Genomic DNA, 18,039 nt, shown 5'->3' with positions numbered 1-18,039 from the left:
AGTTTGTTTGTTATTTATTATGAGACCTGCAGCTACCATTCAACAATCCAAACATAAATATACTAGCGACTAGCCGAGACTATACACGGGTAGCATTAAATACATATAGCTCACACAGAAAGGCGTAATTCAATTACCAAATTTAATCTTTTTAGTTTTTATTCTTATCTTAGTCATGTAACCCACACAAATACATCTTGTAAGGAATTTCGCTAATACGTATTAATGCACGTCGAAAGATCTCGTGGAAGGGCATCATCATAATGAATAAATCTGCAGGCTATATCTATAAATGTCAGAGGGGGTGACTAGTTAAATGATGCTGTCTCCTACTTTCGAATGTTAAATCAATCATGAGAGAAAGAGTAAAATCATAGTTTCATACAACTTCGCCGAATAACTATATTATAACTAAAATGGATCGTTGAATTTTCTTTAAACTTAACTAGAGGTATGCTTAAGAAATTATCTTAGCGTACAAAGTCGACATTCAAATATGATCTTCAATCATCATAGCTTTCATTAATTTATTAATAATATTTATAGAGTATATATGGGTACATATCCTTAATTTAAAATAATGTATCTGTTAGTGAAAGCCGAATGCAACCTTTATGTATACATACTTTCGATTTTGGTTTAACCCTAGGCATACCTGAGCATTTTATAGGTTTCACTTCTATTACAAATACATATACTTTTTTTGTAACAGTTCTTTTTTTGGTTTCAATTATAGAAGTATTGATCAAGTAGCCAACGTCATCACTTAAGTTTTTATAAATTAATTTTTAATCCAGATGTGGAATTACATCATTAAATGTAATGTGTGTGTGATTTATATATAATGATTTCGTTGTTCCAAAGTCCAATGAATGATATCATAAAAATAAAACGAAGTAAAATGTCATTTCGTTTTTTCTCTTCTTATTTTTACTCATGTGGTGTGATCCAAATAAAGACTTTATTTATCTATCTATCTAAAAAAAAAATCTAGATCGATATAATTATTATTATAAGATGCCTTCTCCAAATTCATTAGAACGTCCGCGTCGTTTGCGGATCGTTAAGTATGTTTTATGCTGTGTACACAATTTCGAGGTCCGGTCAATGCTTGTTGACAGTTGAGAGGTCGCGGCCGTCGCTTGAAGAAAACGACCCCAATACCAACCAATTGCAGCTCAAGGAGACCAATACTATAACAATGGTAATAATAAACTTACTAGTTATAAATTTTAACCGGATTGAAAATACTTGATTTGATAACTTATAATTTTTTTTTATATTATTCGCGTAGGCCTATACTCCTCTCCACCTGATGGTAAGTGGAAGTGGAGTCCAAACGCGAAGAAGACTAGTACGAACAGCAACGATGAGCTGCACTAGTCACCCTCGCCATGCCAGCCCGCAAGATACCTCTTCCCGTCTCGTTTGAAGGCAAGGTTATAAAAGGGGAACGCGTGTGCTGGTAAAGAGTTCCATTTTTAATAATAACAAATAACTAACTTAGAAAATAATGAGCTTGGAAAAATCCATCTGTGTCGCAATTAAAGACATTCGTTTCAATTCTTTTTACGTACAGATTAACTTTTGTACATCGTGACGCGAACATTATGAAAATCATTGTTTAAATTGTCTTCGAATGTCTCAATTGCTAGTTAAATGACCGACGCACGCGCATACATAATAAAAAATACTTGCATCTGATGGTCGGTTTAACAATAAAACAATTTTATTTCCGTACTCCCGAACAAGTTAAAATAAGTAATCACGAAACGTAATTTACTACAATTTGGATATTATTTTTTTTTTTTTAATCTAATCGAATTTAAAAAGCCTGACGAGCAATGACACTTGCTAGTACATAGTAGGTTGTAAGTTATGACCTTTTCGAACAGACATCGCAACTGTAGGAAATATAAACCAACTGTGTGATTTAACACTTTGATTTTTACACTGGCTTGCTTGGCAATAAATTAAATTTTATTATTTTAGTGCGTTGTACATAATCTAAGACGATATGGTCCAGTGGTTAAAACACGTGAAACCCACAAAAACATTGAGAGTTCAATCCTGAAAACTACCACTAATCATTTAATTTGTATATCTAATTAATTTATGATCTGTAATTTCAGATATGAGTATTTCATATGTGTAATCTACACGCATTGGAGCAGCATGATGGATAAATCTCCAAACTTCCTCCTCAAGACAATATCAGACCACGAGTCAGTTATTTGACTATTTTTTTCTGTTTGAAATTAATGTTTATTACAATTACCGCTTCAGCGCACCCACGAGTACGTGGTGACACATCTATCTACTCACCGAGCACGGGACGTCACTCGGAGTTAATAGAAAAATCAACAGAATCGAGTTGTTTGTCCAACGCCACGCGCCTGCGTAGGCGACTTGACCTCCCGCGCGATCAAGGACTGACAGGTGTGCACAAATTATCAATTTAAAAAAAGAACTGCATCACTAAACGTGTCATTTAGATATTCATCAACTTCTTTGTCTAATTAACAAAATCTTCAAAAATATAAATTTAAAATAAGAATTATAAACTTTGTCCGACCTTTGACAAGGTTTCGATTTCAAGAGAAACATATTTCCTGAATCGTAAAAATTTTATGAGAAAAAAGAATGTAGGTAGCATTGAAAATTAAATTAACAGAAGCATTATTACGAAAACTTTGAAGACGACAAATACTGAATTACAAATTTATTTATTCAATGCAGTATTTCATCGAACATTGAACCATGGGACGAAGATCAAGCAATATGTCCAAAATATACCAACAGGTTTCTATCGAGCTTCACCTGTCTGTTGACTCTGCCGGCGGTCCACTGGACAAACATTCGTATGTTTATGTTTGCCTAGTACCGTGCCCACTAACCACCTGCGTCGCAGCCATCTCGTGACGTCCAGATGGTACCATCAGATAACTACGTGCGGTATTTGATTTGAAACAGATTAACTTGGAAACTTAGGCGTGTAAAGTTTACACTTTATTCAGAGGCATTTTTTTAATTATCTTATGAGCCTTTGCAATGTTGTCTGATGAACAACCAAGTATCTTGTATTGAATTCGAAATATAAATTAATTATATTTAGTAAAACAAATGAATATAGTTTTCCACATAGCTATCAACGCTAACATTTTATGGTACTATATATACACATATGTGTACGTATATTGAAAACGTTTCGTTTTTCACGTAGGTGTGAAAAGAAATGATAATTATTATGTCACTCCTACTATGATATACGGCGATAAGAAATTGTTTATACAACCTACGTACAGTGTCAATGTCAGCCAAGTACGAGAACGAGAGAGAAAGAGACAAAAAATACTCTAAAGCTGTTCCGCCTTATTAATTACATTTTTACATTGGGATTGGTCGGTGAATGCTTTATTATTTTTAATCAACATCATAATTAATGTAATCATTTTGATGTATGACAAGTTATTAAGTACTTCCTAATCAATAAAAACAAATTCAATTAAATAACATTAGCTAATATATTCTCAGCTACTTTTTATCGATCGTCAAATTTAAAAGGCATGTCACCACGTGACCACTCGAACCAATTAAGTATGTAAGTCCACAGCTCAAACCGGATAGCCGATAGTCATCGTTGTCGTCCGGTCGAGAGGTCGTCGAGAGGTTAGCTCGTCCAAAACTAATATTTATCCTACAAGTACAAACTTTTGTTTAAACCCTGCACTACCGAGACCACGGAACCCGTTGTTTGTAACTTGTTAACAGTTAGATTTAAGCAGGTGACGTATTTGTCGCGTCAATATTTATGATATATGTACCTACCGATGGTGATTTTTTATTTACTTAAGTAGATGGAAGACGAATAAATTGGTCTTTGATATTGCGTGATAACTACTATTTACTTGGGTAGGTTTCTGTGCAAGCCCGTCTGAGTAATTATATTCTAACGCTAAACAGAAATACTTAGTATTGTATTCGAGTTTCAAGATAGAGTGAGTGAGAAGGGTGTAGTTACAAAAGGGACATAACAACTTAGAGTTCGAAGCTACCCGCCAAAGTCTATGAAAAATTGTGTCCACTTAACATCAGGTGACCCATTTCGATCGGTCGGCGATCAATATAAAATATATATGCTTGATATACACTGGCTAACTGGCCGTTGACATTGAAAGGGGAAACTTAGTTTTCGCTCGTAGAACAACTGGTGAGTGGGTGTACCTAGATGACCCTGCACCGAGCCCTGTCACCAGGAAATCAGAATTATATAACAACTATAATATTCGCTACGTCATATAGAGATTGTATAAAAAAGCATATACATCTTAATTATTAAATAAATAAATTGACTTTACTGACTTTCTGTTAATAAAATAGTATTTGTTTTTTGTTTAAACATTGTTTTATTAACATATAAATAACATATAACTTTGAATATAATTGTTGCGAATTGAACTCGGATGATTTACATTGATTAAATGGTGGTAGGCTTTGTGCAAGCTCATCAGGGTAGTTACCACTATGAATAATAAATAATTCATTAATATTTTTGCAGCCTTATTGTACACAAGCCACAACAAATAATTATCACAAGAAAAATAAATATATTGTGAGCTAGATGGTAAATTCTATCAATTAAATTCTAAGAAGTTTACCGAATCGCTTTCATACAAAACACAAAATCAACGCTTAATACATAATAAAAATTTACAAAACAACTTTAATAGTACATAGAAAAATGTATTTAAAATTCCAATCAAGTTCACGTTTTCTAAAGTAGAGGTCGGGCTGAGTCCGCCTTACCACCGCATTATCATTAAGCCCGTGACCCGAGTCGGCGTTCGACTCGCGCTGAGTTATAGCCACCGGGTTCGCAATTTTACGATTTAATAATCATTCGATAAAGTTGTAAGAGCATCAAGAATTGTTAGAAATTTTTTTGTACTCCGATAATGTATTTTAGAAAAAAAAAACAAATCTTTTACTAGCCGATACACATATGGAAAAAATAAAACCATGCTTATTTTTTTAGTAACGAGCACCTTTATATAAAGTCAGATAAAAACCGTAATTAATATAATAGATATTGAATCGTTAATTTTTTATCCGAACGTTTTGTAAAAAAAACTAAGTTTTTTCTGATTAGTTAACATAGCATTTATTTACAAAATTGAGTTGAATTTGGCTTCTGGTTTCTAAAATGATTGATCTTTAAATAGAAGAATACAAAGTCTAATCAAGTCTGTCCGTTTGTTCGCTTATTTCGCCATAATCACTATCAATTATTTGCCTTTTACGCGTTGCAAATTATACCAGTATTTTTAGATATTTCAATATTTTGAAATAAGTACAAGAACATATACTTTGGCTCTATACTAATTATGTATAACACAGTGTTTGTTTTTGGTTGTCACACCATTATTTAAACTGTCCGCGATTAATACTCTATTTTCCCATCCAAAAACCGGGATAGCTAATTAATTTAATTAATAAATAATAAATCTTTAGCGCGATTTGGAAGCTAACATTCGATGCATTTGTTTCTTTTGCATTCGAGTATGTTATGAGTGACACCGCAATTGGTTGGCATGTGTTTATAACTGGCATATATATGACCACTATTAAGATGAAACAGCCGATAAAACACATAGATACTAATCGTAAAACGCTGGCGAGTCGGTATAACCTACTTACATTTGTTTATAACATTGCGTGATCTGGGATGAACAAAAAGTTGCACGTGGCCGATGACATATATATGTATTTACAAATGCAGTGGTGCACTGTGGTATTCACCAACATCCCACCAAGTGGGTTTTTGTCTACAGTGACTAAATTTATTAGAAATTACGACAATGATAAGAAAATGACAATTTGTAGATGTAATGATAACAGGAATGTATAACAAATTTATATAGAAAAATAAATAATGTTTTATTTTCGTAGCTGTTTGTTATGTTATAATCCGAACAAAAAAGGTTCTTAACGATTAAATTATTAGATGAGTTTAGTTTATTTTATAGCACATAAACGTCGCATGAAGCCGAATCGGCGACATTTTAATTTTATAACCGTAGTTATCGCTCTATTATACGTATCACGAAAATCTTTATTATAGCTTTCATACACGTTAGATTTACGTGTTATTTTTATATGAATAGTGACGCTCTCCGCCACGGAAACTGTTTTGACGTCTTTAAAACGGTTTAATGTAGTTGCTGTTTTCGTTTATTCAAATTAATTCTTCATAAATAGTTTAGTTATACTAAAACGTAATTTGTAAATAAAATTAAATATTAAGTATAAAAAGAGATGTGATTTTATAAATGTAATGTTTTAGACGTCTAGAATTTTATGTCTTTAATTTGGCATCATGTTTTTTGCTCCTTAAGTTCAATCTTAATTATATTATGTTCGATCAACAGTTGTCTGTTAAGTCACGTGTTGGATTATTTGTTGGTAATTTTCATGTATTTCATTCTGATTTCGGACACTTAGATCAAGCTAACGACACATAGAGATGAATATACTACATATAAACACATGTAGACACACACACACATTTTCATATCATGACTCTCATTTCTGCTTTGTCGCTTGGTTAACTTATAAAAATTTAACTTATTTATATTTTTTTATAAACCAAGTCTTGTATGTCATATATTGAACGTTAACTACTAGTAGAACCAATGTATGTAATTAGAAATTTCAGTCTTATAAAATACTTTTGTATCGAACCAACGAGGCATCGACAGGTTTCGTTACCTGTGCTCAAAATGTCAGAGGTGCCGAACCTTCGACGAGCACATTAGCATCGCGACCCTCCCACGACCTCCTTCACCCGGCGACCTCGGCCTAGGCCCAGACCCTTGACCTTGCCTCGAATTTATTCGATGCACTTTGAACAGAGCCGAGTATCACAAATTCGTAATGGCCGAGGTAAATTATAAGCGTCTTATGCAAATTGTGAGATACCGGTTTTTAAGGTTGATATCCCACGAGTATTTTTTGTTTGTTTATTATTAACAAAAATATTCTAAATCTTTGCAATTAAGAAGTATGACTGTGAGTAATAAAATAAATGTTACAAAAAACGCAAAAAAGATACGGGTCTCGGATTTGAATTAAAAAGAAGACAGTAGTTTTTTCTATTTTATTTTAACAAAGTTATAATGCCATATGAGTTGCATTATACTAATTACATAGTTCTGCACTTTCAAACTTTCACGTAAACTTTTTGAGTTATATATCTTTATACTTTTTATAATGGATTTCGAGATAATACTCGATTTTTATATTACATAAAATGAGTATATTTTAGAAATTATTAATGACTATCTAGCAGAAGAAAAGAATGAAAGTACATTTGTTTTGTCATTATTTTTCAACTGGTTTCAAGTTTAGTTCAGAAATCAATATCAGTTTATTGTAGATGTTAAAAGACTTATTATTATAATACTAAAGAAGTGTAGCTCTGCCTTTTGAAAACTATCTAATACTAAGATTAAATAACACTGATAAGTGAGGCGAAGTGAGCAAGTAGGTTTGCACGGTGCACGTGATTTAAATATGGTCTTATTTACCCCTGTACCTGACATCGGAGCGTGACCGGGGTGCCATTGTTGCGATTTCCTGCTCTCGACAGAAAAAAAAAATACTGCAGGTCAAATTTACCTGCACATTTTTTTTTAACGGTCAGGTATATTGACGTCTTTGGTCCTTTCTCGGAATTACGAGATCCTTTAAAGTAATGCAAAATAATACGACAATAAAAGAAACATTTAAAATTACATAACTTAATGGCATAAGGTCGATAATAGATAGAAATATTGTTATTGAATCGGTCAGTTTAAGTTTGTGCTGGTGGGAAATTCAGTACTGACAAGTCGAGACATGCACAGGGGTGAAACGGACAGGAGACTGGAGAAGACAGGAGGCCGAGTTTTTTTACGGGTAAGTATTGTAATTGCAGGCCTGTGGGAAGTATTTGGTTTCGGATTTTTTATTGTTCAGAGTAATGGTAAAGTTCGTTTTATTATTAGTTTACGAATCCCTGTTGTAAGAATATACGTCATGTAGAAAATATAAGATAAGTTAAGCATTACAAATTGTTTTATGTGTTACCACTGCTTTATAATTAAAAATTATATGTATAATGTTTATAAATACCTATCGAATATAAGATAAGGAATGTACATAAGTTGTATGTATATTAATTAAATTTCAGTCAGAAATGAAAAACGAAGTAACGTCTTCAAATTCTTATTGTTATTGATAAAAAAAAACCTATAGAACATTGCAAGAGAACAATATCAAAAACGATTTTCCTTAACGCCATTCTTTTAACAAAATTACGTAAAAATAATAATAGGCTCGTACTATTATAACACATGTGAATAAGTGTTGAATTAAAGTATTACAACCGAGTGACGTCATACATGATTTACATAAGATACCATCATCTATGGGAGATGATATCTCAGAGAAAATTGGGTGAAAGTCCATTTTATTATTGGTACGAGATTAAATTAATACATTTTGTTGTAACGCCGCCATTACTCTAGTTTTCTATTCGGATTCATTAAAGAAATGGCGAATGTTACGAAAATTAATGGCAATAATAGTCGACCACATATAATTTTATTAATAATAACAGCCATTTTTCGTGGTTTGAGCCGAGCTTGAGCTTTGCGGGTAACAAAGACTATAAGTATAGTCATTATATCTCTTCACTTGCTTTATGTTAGAACTATAAGGAAAATATTAAAACGTTTTAGTTAAAATTTGAACGAAATTACTTTACTTCAACTATTTTATTTGATTTTAGATACAAGGAAAAAGGATAAACTTAATAACTATATAATAATTTAATAATTACTTTGAGATATATTTAAAAAATATCTCATCGTAAATAAATGTCGTTGCAATTTTAGAAATATAAACATGGGGTTGTGGTGTAATTTCTTTCTCTTTTTGCCACCATTAATTTGAAATTCGAAAGAAGAAGACAACATACATTTATCTTGTATCCATCAAAGTACAGTTAACTTTAATTTTATAATACTATTCGATTAGTTTATTTGTTACAAAAACTATTTATACAATAAACGCACATAGATAATATAACGAGCGTATAATGAAAGCACTTGCAAAAAATATATTGTAAAGGAGAATTACAGCTTAGTAAAGTTGGCACTAATCCTTCGGAGGTTTTAAATGTAGCGTTTTGGTCATCTTTGATGTAACCGGTAAGGCTTTTGCCGTTAATTGGCCGTATAAATAAGTATTCGCCTTTTTGTAGGTTTGAAAGATTCACCATTGTTTAAGGGATCGAGGTTACCTGTTTCGGGTGAAATATGAAAGTACGGGATAGAGAAAGACATTTTTTGTTCCAATATTTGTACTATAATTGTTTTATTTAAAGTAATCCGTTAGTAGATTAGGTAGTAGGTAGACTCGTCTGTTTTGAAAAGGTGCTTTAGTGCGATCTGTTATGAATTCTTGAGGCTTGACGTTCAAAAAGTTTTATATTTCTTCTTGACTTTGTTTCGAAAGGTGCATTCGTAATCTTTATTAGAGTGTAAAGTAAATTGCACATATATCAAATTAAAAGCAAACGAGGAGCATAGGATTTTTAGGTTAGGCTTTGATTTCACTTTTCTATTTTTGTTTTGCACTGTATATAATGAACTCACGGATAGCATTTATTTACTACGTACAATTAATTTTGTCTTGAATTGTTTTAAAATAACTACATAAAGGCATTTTAGCTAAAAAGTAGAGGTCCTGATTTAAATTTGATATTTTATTCTATTATTTAAGATTATAAAATTAGTACGAAAATTTTAATGAAATATGTTTTGATTAAGAATTGTGTTAATTGGACAAACTTGATAAATTTAAAGATACACAAACAAACATGCCATGCCATGATACATTAACTAAAATAATAAATAATTATAAACTAAATAAATTTGAATCATTAGAGAGACTAATTACTTTAATCGACTTCCTTAATAACAAATTATTTACAAAATAGTTTTGAACTAGTGTTAATGCAAATGCATGAAAGAAAGCGTAGCGACGCGTATCGCTGTATGCGCGGTACGAAAGACATCAACGTGGTCGCGTGCGTGCCGGGACTTCGAGAGATATTTTCCTGAATGTAGATCACTTCGAAACAAATGACGAGCGTTAACGTCCATAAATAAAAACTGCTTCAAGAATTTAAGAATAAATAACCGTTGCGTAAAAATAAATTGCAAACGGATAATAGAAATTTATATTTTATATTATATTCTGTTTTTGATAATGTTTATAAATACGCATGATTATTTTTCTTATCAAAGTTATTCTTAGATTTTTCGTCAACAATTATCGAAAATAATATGATCCAAGAAAAACATCCGGACTTAGTTGGGTAATAAATATTTATAAAAATAAATAAACTTACGATCATCTAAATCGTCCTCGTAATCCGAGAAGCACCTGTCATCATCCTTGAGCGGCTGGTTGTCCGGCTGCTGGTAGAATCTCTCCGATTTGATATACATTTTAAGGTACATTACACCAACTTTATAAAAATACTAACGATACAACTGTATTTTGTATATCCGTCCACGCACAAAATAAAATAACTAAATGTTTCTACAAAAATTGCAAATGTAATCAAAACACAATTTTAAAAATCGAACAATAATAGTAAAAAGTCACACAAATAATAATTTTATTATAATCACGAGAGAATAACCTCGAATATCCTTAAAACACAATTCCAACTGTTTAATAATAACACGGCTAGTACGAGTCTGTATATCGAAGAATATACAATGAAGAACGCAAGTACCGAAAGCGCGTGTATTAAAAACACTAGTGTAGGTACAGTACACCCACAGGTGTAATTCACGCACAAGAACGAGACGCGCGCCCGAGTCGACGTGCGCCCGCGCACTGCCCCGACCCCGGTTATCAGACAAAAAAACTCAGGTAGTGCCTACCGCCTCCGCCCGTTAACGGCAAATTGATTTTAATTCTCTTTGAGACTTTTCGAGGTGTCATTTTTGGTATTATTTTTTTTTTAATAACACGTGGTGCTTTGTAGTCTTTTGCGTGTGAAATGTCTTTATTAAATTTTATTTATTAATAATAACTATATTGGATTGCGAAGTGAATTCCAGCACTCAAGTATTGCAATTAATTTAAGTATATGAATCGATATTATTATAGAAACTATCTGCTATACATTGAATACTACCGTTTAATCTTACTTTTTAGATTTACTCGTATAATTTTAATATTTAACTTTGTGATTATTATTTATATATATTTATAGTATTGGTGGTATTTAATGAATAGCTGTTTTTAAATTTTGCAATTTAACTTTTAAGACATACATAGAAGCTCGCACCAAGAAATACGAGTCATGGTCTTAATTTTATGTAAAGCATATATATTCATCGGAGGTTATTATGTGTGAAAATACTTTTTTTTTTTCAAAATATCTATGATATATTAATTTCACTTATTCGTCATTGGTCTTATAATATTTTGCCTTTAATCAATTAAATTTAGCTTCAGACAATCAAAATCAAATCAAAATATACTTCTTCAAGTAGGCTTTACAGACACTTTTGAAGCGTCATTAATCAAGTATATAGAAATAAATAAATTCGAAAACAGGAATGAAAGTATTGCTTTATAATTCAAAACATAATATTTTCTCAGATAATTTTTAGATGAATTTAATTTAAATAAATCATATTGTTCAATAGAAATTTAATTTACGTATGAATATACATTTCATTATAAAATATTTTAGACGAGATTTGATTTATTTAGATACATATCAATCGATTTGAATTCATCACAATAAAAATATATATTTCTGTTTTCATCTTTGTTTTATTAATAAAATTAATTCAATAATAATTAAATATCAAATGAATAAATACCAATCAATATTCATGTGGCAAGCATTTAACAGTTACGGCGGAGCCAATGGCATCGTTTGAATTTAATTAAAATGTCCAATGAAAATTATATTATATTAATGTTTGTTAGTTGGACGAGAGTCTCGCCATGGGTACTGCAGGCGATCATGTTAAGATTAGTTATCTAAATTAGGGATCGAAGGCACCTGCGGGACACAATCTAATCTCATATGTGCTACTCGTAAGACCAGCGTACAGAGATTTCGTATTTACTTTTCGGAAGCATGAATATACAGTCCCTAACAAAGATTTTTTAATTTACGTAAAAATTCAAAAACACCTATCATTGATGGAAATTACACAATTAAATTAATTTATAGAGGTATATTTAAAACAAAATATTTTATACTTTTATTAACTTGATCGAACAATTTCACCATTAAAATATTTTATATAATATGTACTTTTGGATGGTCAGTATTAACTTCCGTGTACTTATTTATTTCAGTACATTTATTAATTAATATTCATAATATAAAAAATAAAATGAATTCCAAATTATCTTTCAATTTTTATAATTTTGTAAAATTTATTTTACTCCGATGATTATACTATTTTACAACTCGAATATACTTACTGTTTCCCAGAGATAGTTAAGGTATTGTAATTATATTATTTTTACTTGGAATGTTACTATAAAATTATGTCTGAGTGTCCGTATTCAGTCGCGGTCGCAGCGTGTCATTTTTAATTTTGTACAAGCGAGATTGACACAACGTGACGTGCTGTGATCAGTAATGAATATATTAAAAAAAAAAACAAGTTATTTGTTTTTTTTTTTATAATAATACACATACATAACTGAACACTGTTAATAAAGTTAGCATAAACATGTCGTTTATTATCGGACCACTGTTGGGCAAAGGTCGCGGCTTCTATTAATTAGAGAGTTTCGAGTTTATCGCGCTGCGGATGGGCGGTTATATAATTATGCTTTCAAGTTTTCGTATATGATAAATATTTTCATTTACAAGATACAAAAAAAAAATTGCAACTCGTAAAACACAACAAGCCATTTTTAGCAATGATAATAAAGGCTAAGAATGTATGAGTAACATAATCTAATAAAAGTCCTGATTATACGGGGCATAATAATTATTGTTATAATATAATATGCAATTCACTCATAATGTGAAAATAAATAATGAAATGATAGCAGTCCATTTGAATAAACTGTGAATAACACGAGTACGCGGCTACCGTGTTACTGATTTTACAACATCTCAATATGGCCGTCCGATTGTTGTTGGACTTACGAATGCGTGGGCGCATAATATGAATCGACGCGGAAAAATGTTCGAATTTTGAAATATTACCTTTCGACCACGTTTTTGGTCAAAACATCCTTTGCAAAGAAACCGGTTTTATATATTTTTTCAGTAATGTTCTTTTTGGTCGTGTATTGTAAAAGTCTCAAAAAAAATTCTATTCATTCTAACGGTCGCTTTTGTATGTTGGGAGTGTACCTATGTTTTTTTCTGTTTCTGTTTTATTTATTTACTTTCATTTTTTTTGATGAATTTACTTATTTTTCCTATCATAATGTCATATTTTTTATAAAGAAACACTCTCTGTACCCAATGCTATTAAAATCTGTATTTGAATTAGCTAAAATATAAAAAAGTAGATCTATTAAGTTACGTAACGGATTTCAATATACTTTTTATTAATAAACAGATAAGAATGAATCAAGAAGAAGTTTTAAGCATTCATGTATAATGAGGAAAAACCGCAAGTCGTAACTTTTCTAGCCGCATAAAAAAACCAAGAACTTTTTATTTTATGTTTGATCTTCAATTGAAATCTGTGCATTTTCATCAAGCTATACGTAAAACCGAAATACCACACTGGTTTATCACGGTATCTCAGAAATTATAACACCTACAAAGAATCAATATAGTAGGTAGGTTCCTTGTAGGGCGTAGACATCTGCCAAGAATTTTACGAGACTCTTATCCTAAGGGGAAAGAAAGTAAAGCCTGGTAAAGCCTCTTCTATATAGAATATTAGTATAGTATTTAATGGTTTTAAAATACTGCCAAGATTTTTCGTTCATGACTTCATATACTATTTACGTATATTTGAACGAAATATCTGAGGTACATAATATCCACTTACTGTATCGTAGATTTCTGAAATAGCGCGGCCACATGCGACAGTCCATACTTTACACAGTTTATAGATACTAAAGTTTCAACATACAAATAGAATTGAACTTCGCGGGGGTGGGATTTTACTAACGTCTGTCATTTAATAGAAATACACGTAAGTATATACATCGCAAAACTTCACTGAATATATGAAGATTAATTATGATGATAAAAGATACGTTACTAAAAATGGTTGAATGGATGAACGGTAGGCATATTTAGCCTATTAATATTCTACCGCCAAGCCTCGCCACTTCATATTTTATTGTCACAGTTTGAAGTATAAGTGAGCCAGTGTGCAAACCTATAAGAAGTATATATTTTTCGATCCCATAACCGGCGTCTTACAACCTATATTCCCTCAATCTCTATTGTCGAGAATACACGCCGGACGAACATTATCTGGTATCCGAGTTTCGGCAACTGTCAATTTCTTAACTCTGAGCCGATGACGGTTTCTTTGAATATCGAGATTGGAGCCTTATTTATACTACCATATTTATAAACCACCCTCCCAAAAACACAGTCGAAGCTGCGTGCGAAATTAATAATATTCATTCTTATTGTAAATAATAGTTAACCACGATGGATATCAAATTAACTCATTTATAATATAGATCACATCAGACCCTTTAATGATGACAGACAATTAATAAATATACTTACCTCTAAATAGATTTATATCCGTCATATTTTATGAGCAATTGCTATCTAGTTATACCTAATTAAAAAGAACGCGAATTTATAATATAATATATTATAATTTTATTGATACGTTTTTGTAATAAATTAGAAAATAAGAATTTAGTTATTTACGGTATACACGTATATATTAATGTCTGTTTTATATCAATATGATTGACGATACTTTTATTATTTACTGCATGATCTAAAATCTTATTCTTAATTTATATATGTACATTCATTGATTTATAACATGGAATAAAATAGCATATAATTTGAATAATATTCCATTAATCAATTTATTGTGACCAGTACAATACAACGGACTAAATAAATTGGAGCAAAAAATGTAATCAGTAAGTGCGGGAAAACCGAATGGCTACTAACGTGGCCATCACAGCAAAAAATACTATTCTTTTATTGTAAAGAGTTTTAAGATTACTAAATAGAATTGCAGAATGTAATCGTAAATTAACTCAATTTTTTTTTATGGTTATAGGCTGGCGGACGAGCATATGGGCCACCTGATGGTAAGTGGTCACCATCAACCATAGACAATGACGCTGTAAGAAATATTAACTATTCCTTACATCGTCAATGTGCCACAAATTCCTTGGGAACTAAGATGTTACGTCCCTTATGCCTGTAGTTACACTGGCTCACTCACCCTTCAAACCGGAACACAACAATACTGAGTACTGTTATTTGGCGGTAGAATAACTGATGAATGGGTGGTACCTACCCAGACGGGCTTGCACAAAGCCCTACCACCAAGTAAACTTTGCACAAAGCAAAGCCAAAAAGTAAAGTAACTCAATACGAGATTTTAGTTGATCCACTGTTGAATCGAAAGCGATTTCAACCATGTGAACAGTTTTGAAATACTAAAATAGATGTTATAATTGCCGCTCAATTAAAAATATTTGTTAAAAGATTTTTTATTAAAATCGATTCGACCCATCTAAAATGGTCATTAGCTTTTAGTGTGCCGAAAAAAACACAGATTATATACCAAATAAGTATAAGGAAAAGGTCAAGTTATTATCAACGAAACAACATTTAACATCGATTATACCTTATATGCGAAAAACAAATGTGTTATATTAAAAATACATTTCAGAACGATGTTTAACCTCCGGGGTCCGATTGAAGATATAAATGTGTCAAAACATCAAACGTGACTCATAGCCGTCTATGTAAGTGTCAAAATAATATAAAATTTGACATATTGTTCTCATTAGGGTGAAGCCAAGCGTGTCGCACGTAAGCGGCCCAGTGTTCGGAATAAGAATGATAAAAACAAAATTTCATTTGCGAGATTAAGGTCAATCCTCTACCGCATCTCCTTAGCAGTGAAATTCATGAAGTATTTTTTTTTAAATATCGAATGTGAATGGGCCATTTGCCAACAATCAATATAAATAAAGGTTATCTAGCTTAAGTTAATATAACTTTACATATTCCTCATAATTATTTGTATACTTTTTTGTTTGAGCGCACTAATCTGTGGAGTTACCGATCGGTTTAAAACAATATTGTTAGCGTTGTATTGCAGCTAGTATTACAATTATAGTAAATATTAGAAACGAAAATGTGAACGCCGTAAAAAGAAGAAATTTAAACGTAATTTATAGCACAACGTAGCAGTGACAATTGATGGATCGGCAGGTTTAAATACTTCTTGTAAAACCAAAGCTAAAATTTAAACTGCCAAGTCTGCCACTCGCGTGGTTTCGTTGATTTTTTATTTTGTGAATGTAATGACGTAAGATAATATTGATGCAAGCTGTAAATATTAAATTCTTTCTTATTCTCTCCTCTTATATAAATATTATAAATCCTTGAGGCTTTTTTTGTACACGAGGTACTTTATTGGTGACGAGCTAACTGACCTAACGTAAACGTATATATTATACTTTGCATTCGGTCAGCATATTTTTTTTCGTCAAATTCTACAATCATCGTTATATTGAAGCCAAATCGGAGTTTAAATTATATATCTACTCATAAATATGACGTTATCCAGACCCAGAAACGGAGGTCAATCTCAAAGGAGAACAGTCAACTGTCAACTATCCTCTCACTCTCATACTCCAATGGGAAATTAGATGCGACCAGATAAAGTTCACGTGCATGATCAATCAATCGGCTTTGCGTGCTATCCGAGGCATGGAATTGTACATACCTCGTACAACCTGTACACCTTCAACTTCCATATTATAGGCGAACTTAGTGTTTGAACCCAGAACCTCAGGATCTGTGGTCTGTTATCTAACCAATAGACCAATGAGTCACTCATAACGATCATTTAATAAGACAATTGAAGATATTCCTCTTCTTCCATATTGTAACATCGCGAGTGTAGCTCTATCTCTAATATTGCCTTAGACACTAAATCTCCTCGAAAACAACGTTGAAAGTGTATATTTTAGCAGGAAATCGGATCCGATTGTCTCAAAAGCAAACGCTTAAGGTACGACAAGGTGTTAAGCGAAAGATAAACTACCAAACATAATTGTTAGCGTCGCAAGAGCAATGCTCTTGTTATGGTAAAAACATGTATCTTGTATTTAATCTTGCGTATTTTCAGTTTAATAATTCAATACTACCATATATACTATTCAAATAACTGATTCACTATAATATGTATAAAATATTTTTACATCTTTTGAAGTAAAAATTACCACTTACCAATACTAATGTAATAAACCTATTTTAACAATAAAAAATACTTTAAACTTTTAAATTAAATTTATAAAGCGGCTTACTTTATAAGCTAAACCTTATTGGTCGGGTTCATTATTTATGAAAAATAGCAAATTTGGTAAATATACTGTTTATAAAAAAAACATATTTAAAATATAAAAAAAAATTGGTGTAATATTTAAAATCATTATAGAATGGCATATAAACAAGTGTCATTGGCATAAATAACCTGATGCCATCCTTTTATAGCGATAGTGTGCAAAGCTATAATGCGTTGTTTGTGGAGTTAGAAGTTTATATATTTTATTTAAACTTATTAACGCTTGTATATAGCGACAATATCACCGTCATTTGAAGCGGTAAGCGAACGATGCTGCCGGTTAAGTAGCAGGTGCGGCATTATTAAAGCCGGTCGGTGGCTGCGAACGGAGCAGACGACGACTGACTCCAGGATTCACGCACGCACCATCAGTAGTTTTCAATGTCCAAAATTATAATTTGTATTA

General features: G+C 31.6%; 1 protein-coding gene across 2 annotated transcripts in view; it reads right to left on the bottom strand.

Moving 5' to 3' along the window:
• LOC124534006 overlaps nucleotides 1–18,039 on the bottom strand; it is a 161,037-nt gene that overhangs the window by 47,910 nt on the left and 95,088 nt on the right. Inside the window, exon 1 of one of the 2 annotated variants that reach the window (XM_047109615.1) lies at nucleotides 10,457–10,970. The exons of the other annotated variant lie outside the window; for it this stretch is intronic. Within the exon in view, the coding sequence (XP_046965571.1) occupies nucleotides 10,457–10,568 (112 nt within the window). The 5' untranslated portion in view covers nucleotides 10,569–10,970. Of the gene's footprint in view, nucleotides 1–10,456; nucleotides 10,971–18,039 lie in introns of those variants that run through there. 2 annotated transcript variants of the gene reach the window in all.

Source organism: Vanessa cardui, chromosome 12, assembly GCF_905220365.1.
Source record: "Vanessa cardui chromosome 12, ilVanCard2.1, whole genome shotgun sequence".
Lineage (NCBI taxonomy): Eukaryota > Metazoa > Arthropoda > Insecta > Lepidoptera > Nymphalidae > Vanessa > Vanessa cardui.
This window is presented reverse-complemented; position numbering and strand designations above follow the sequence as displayed.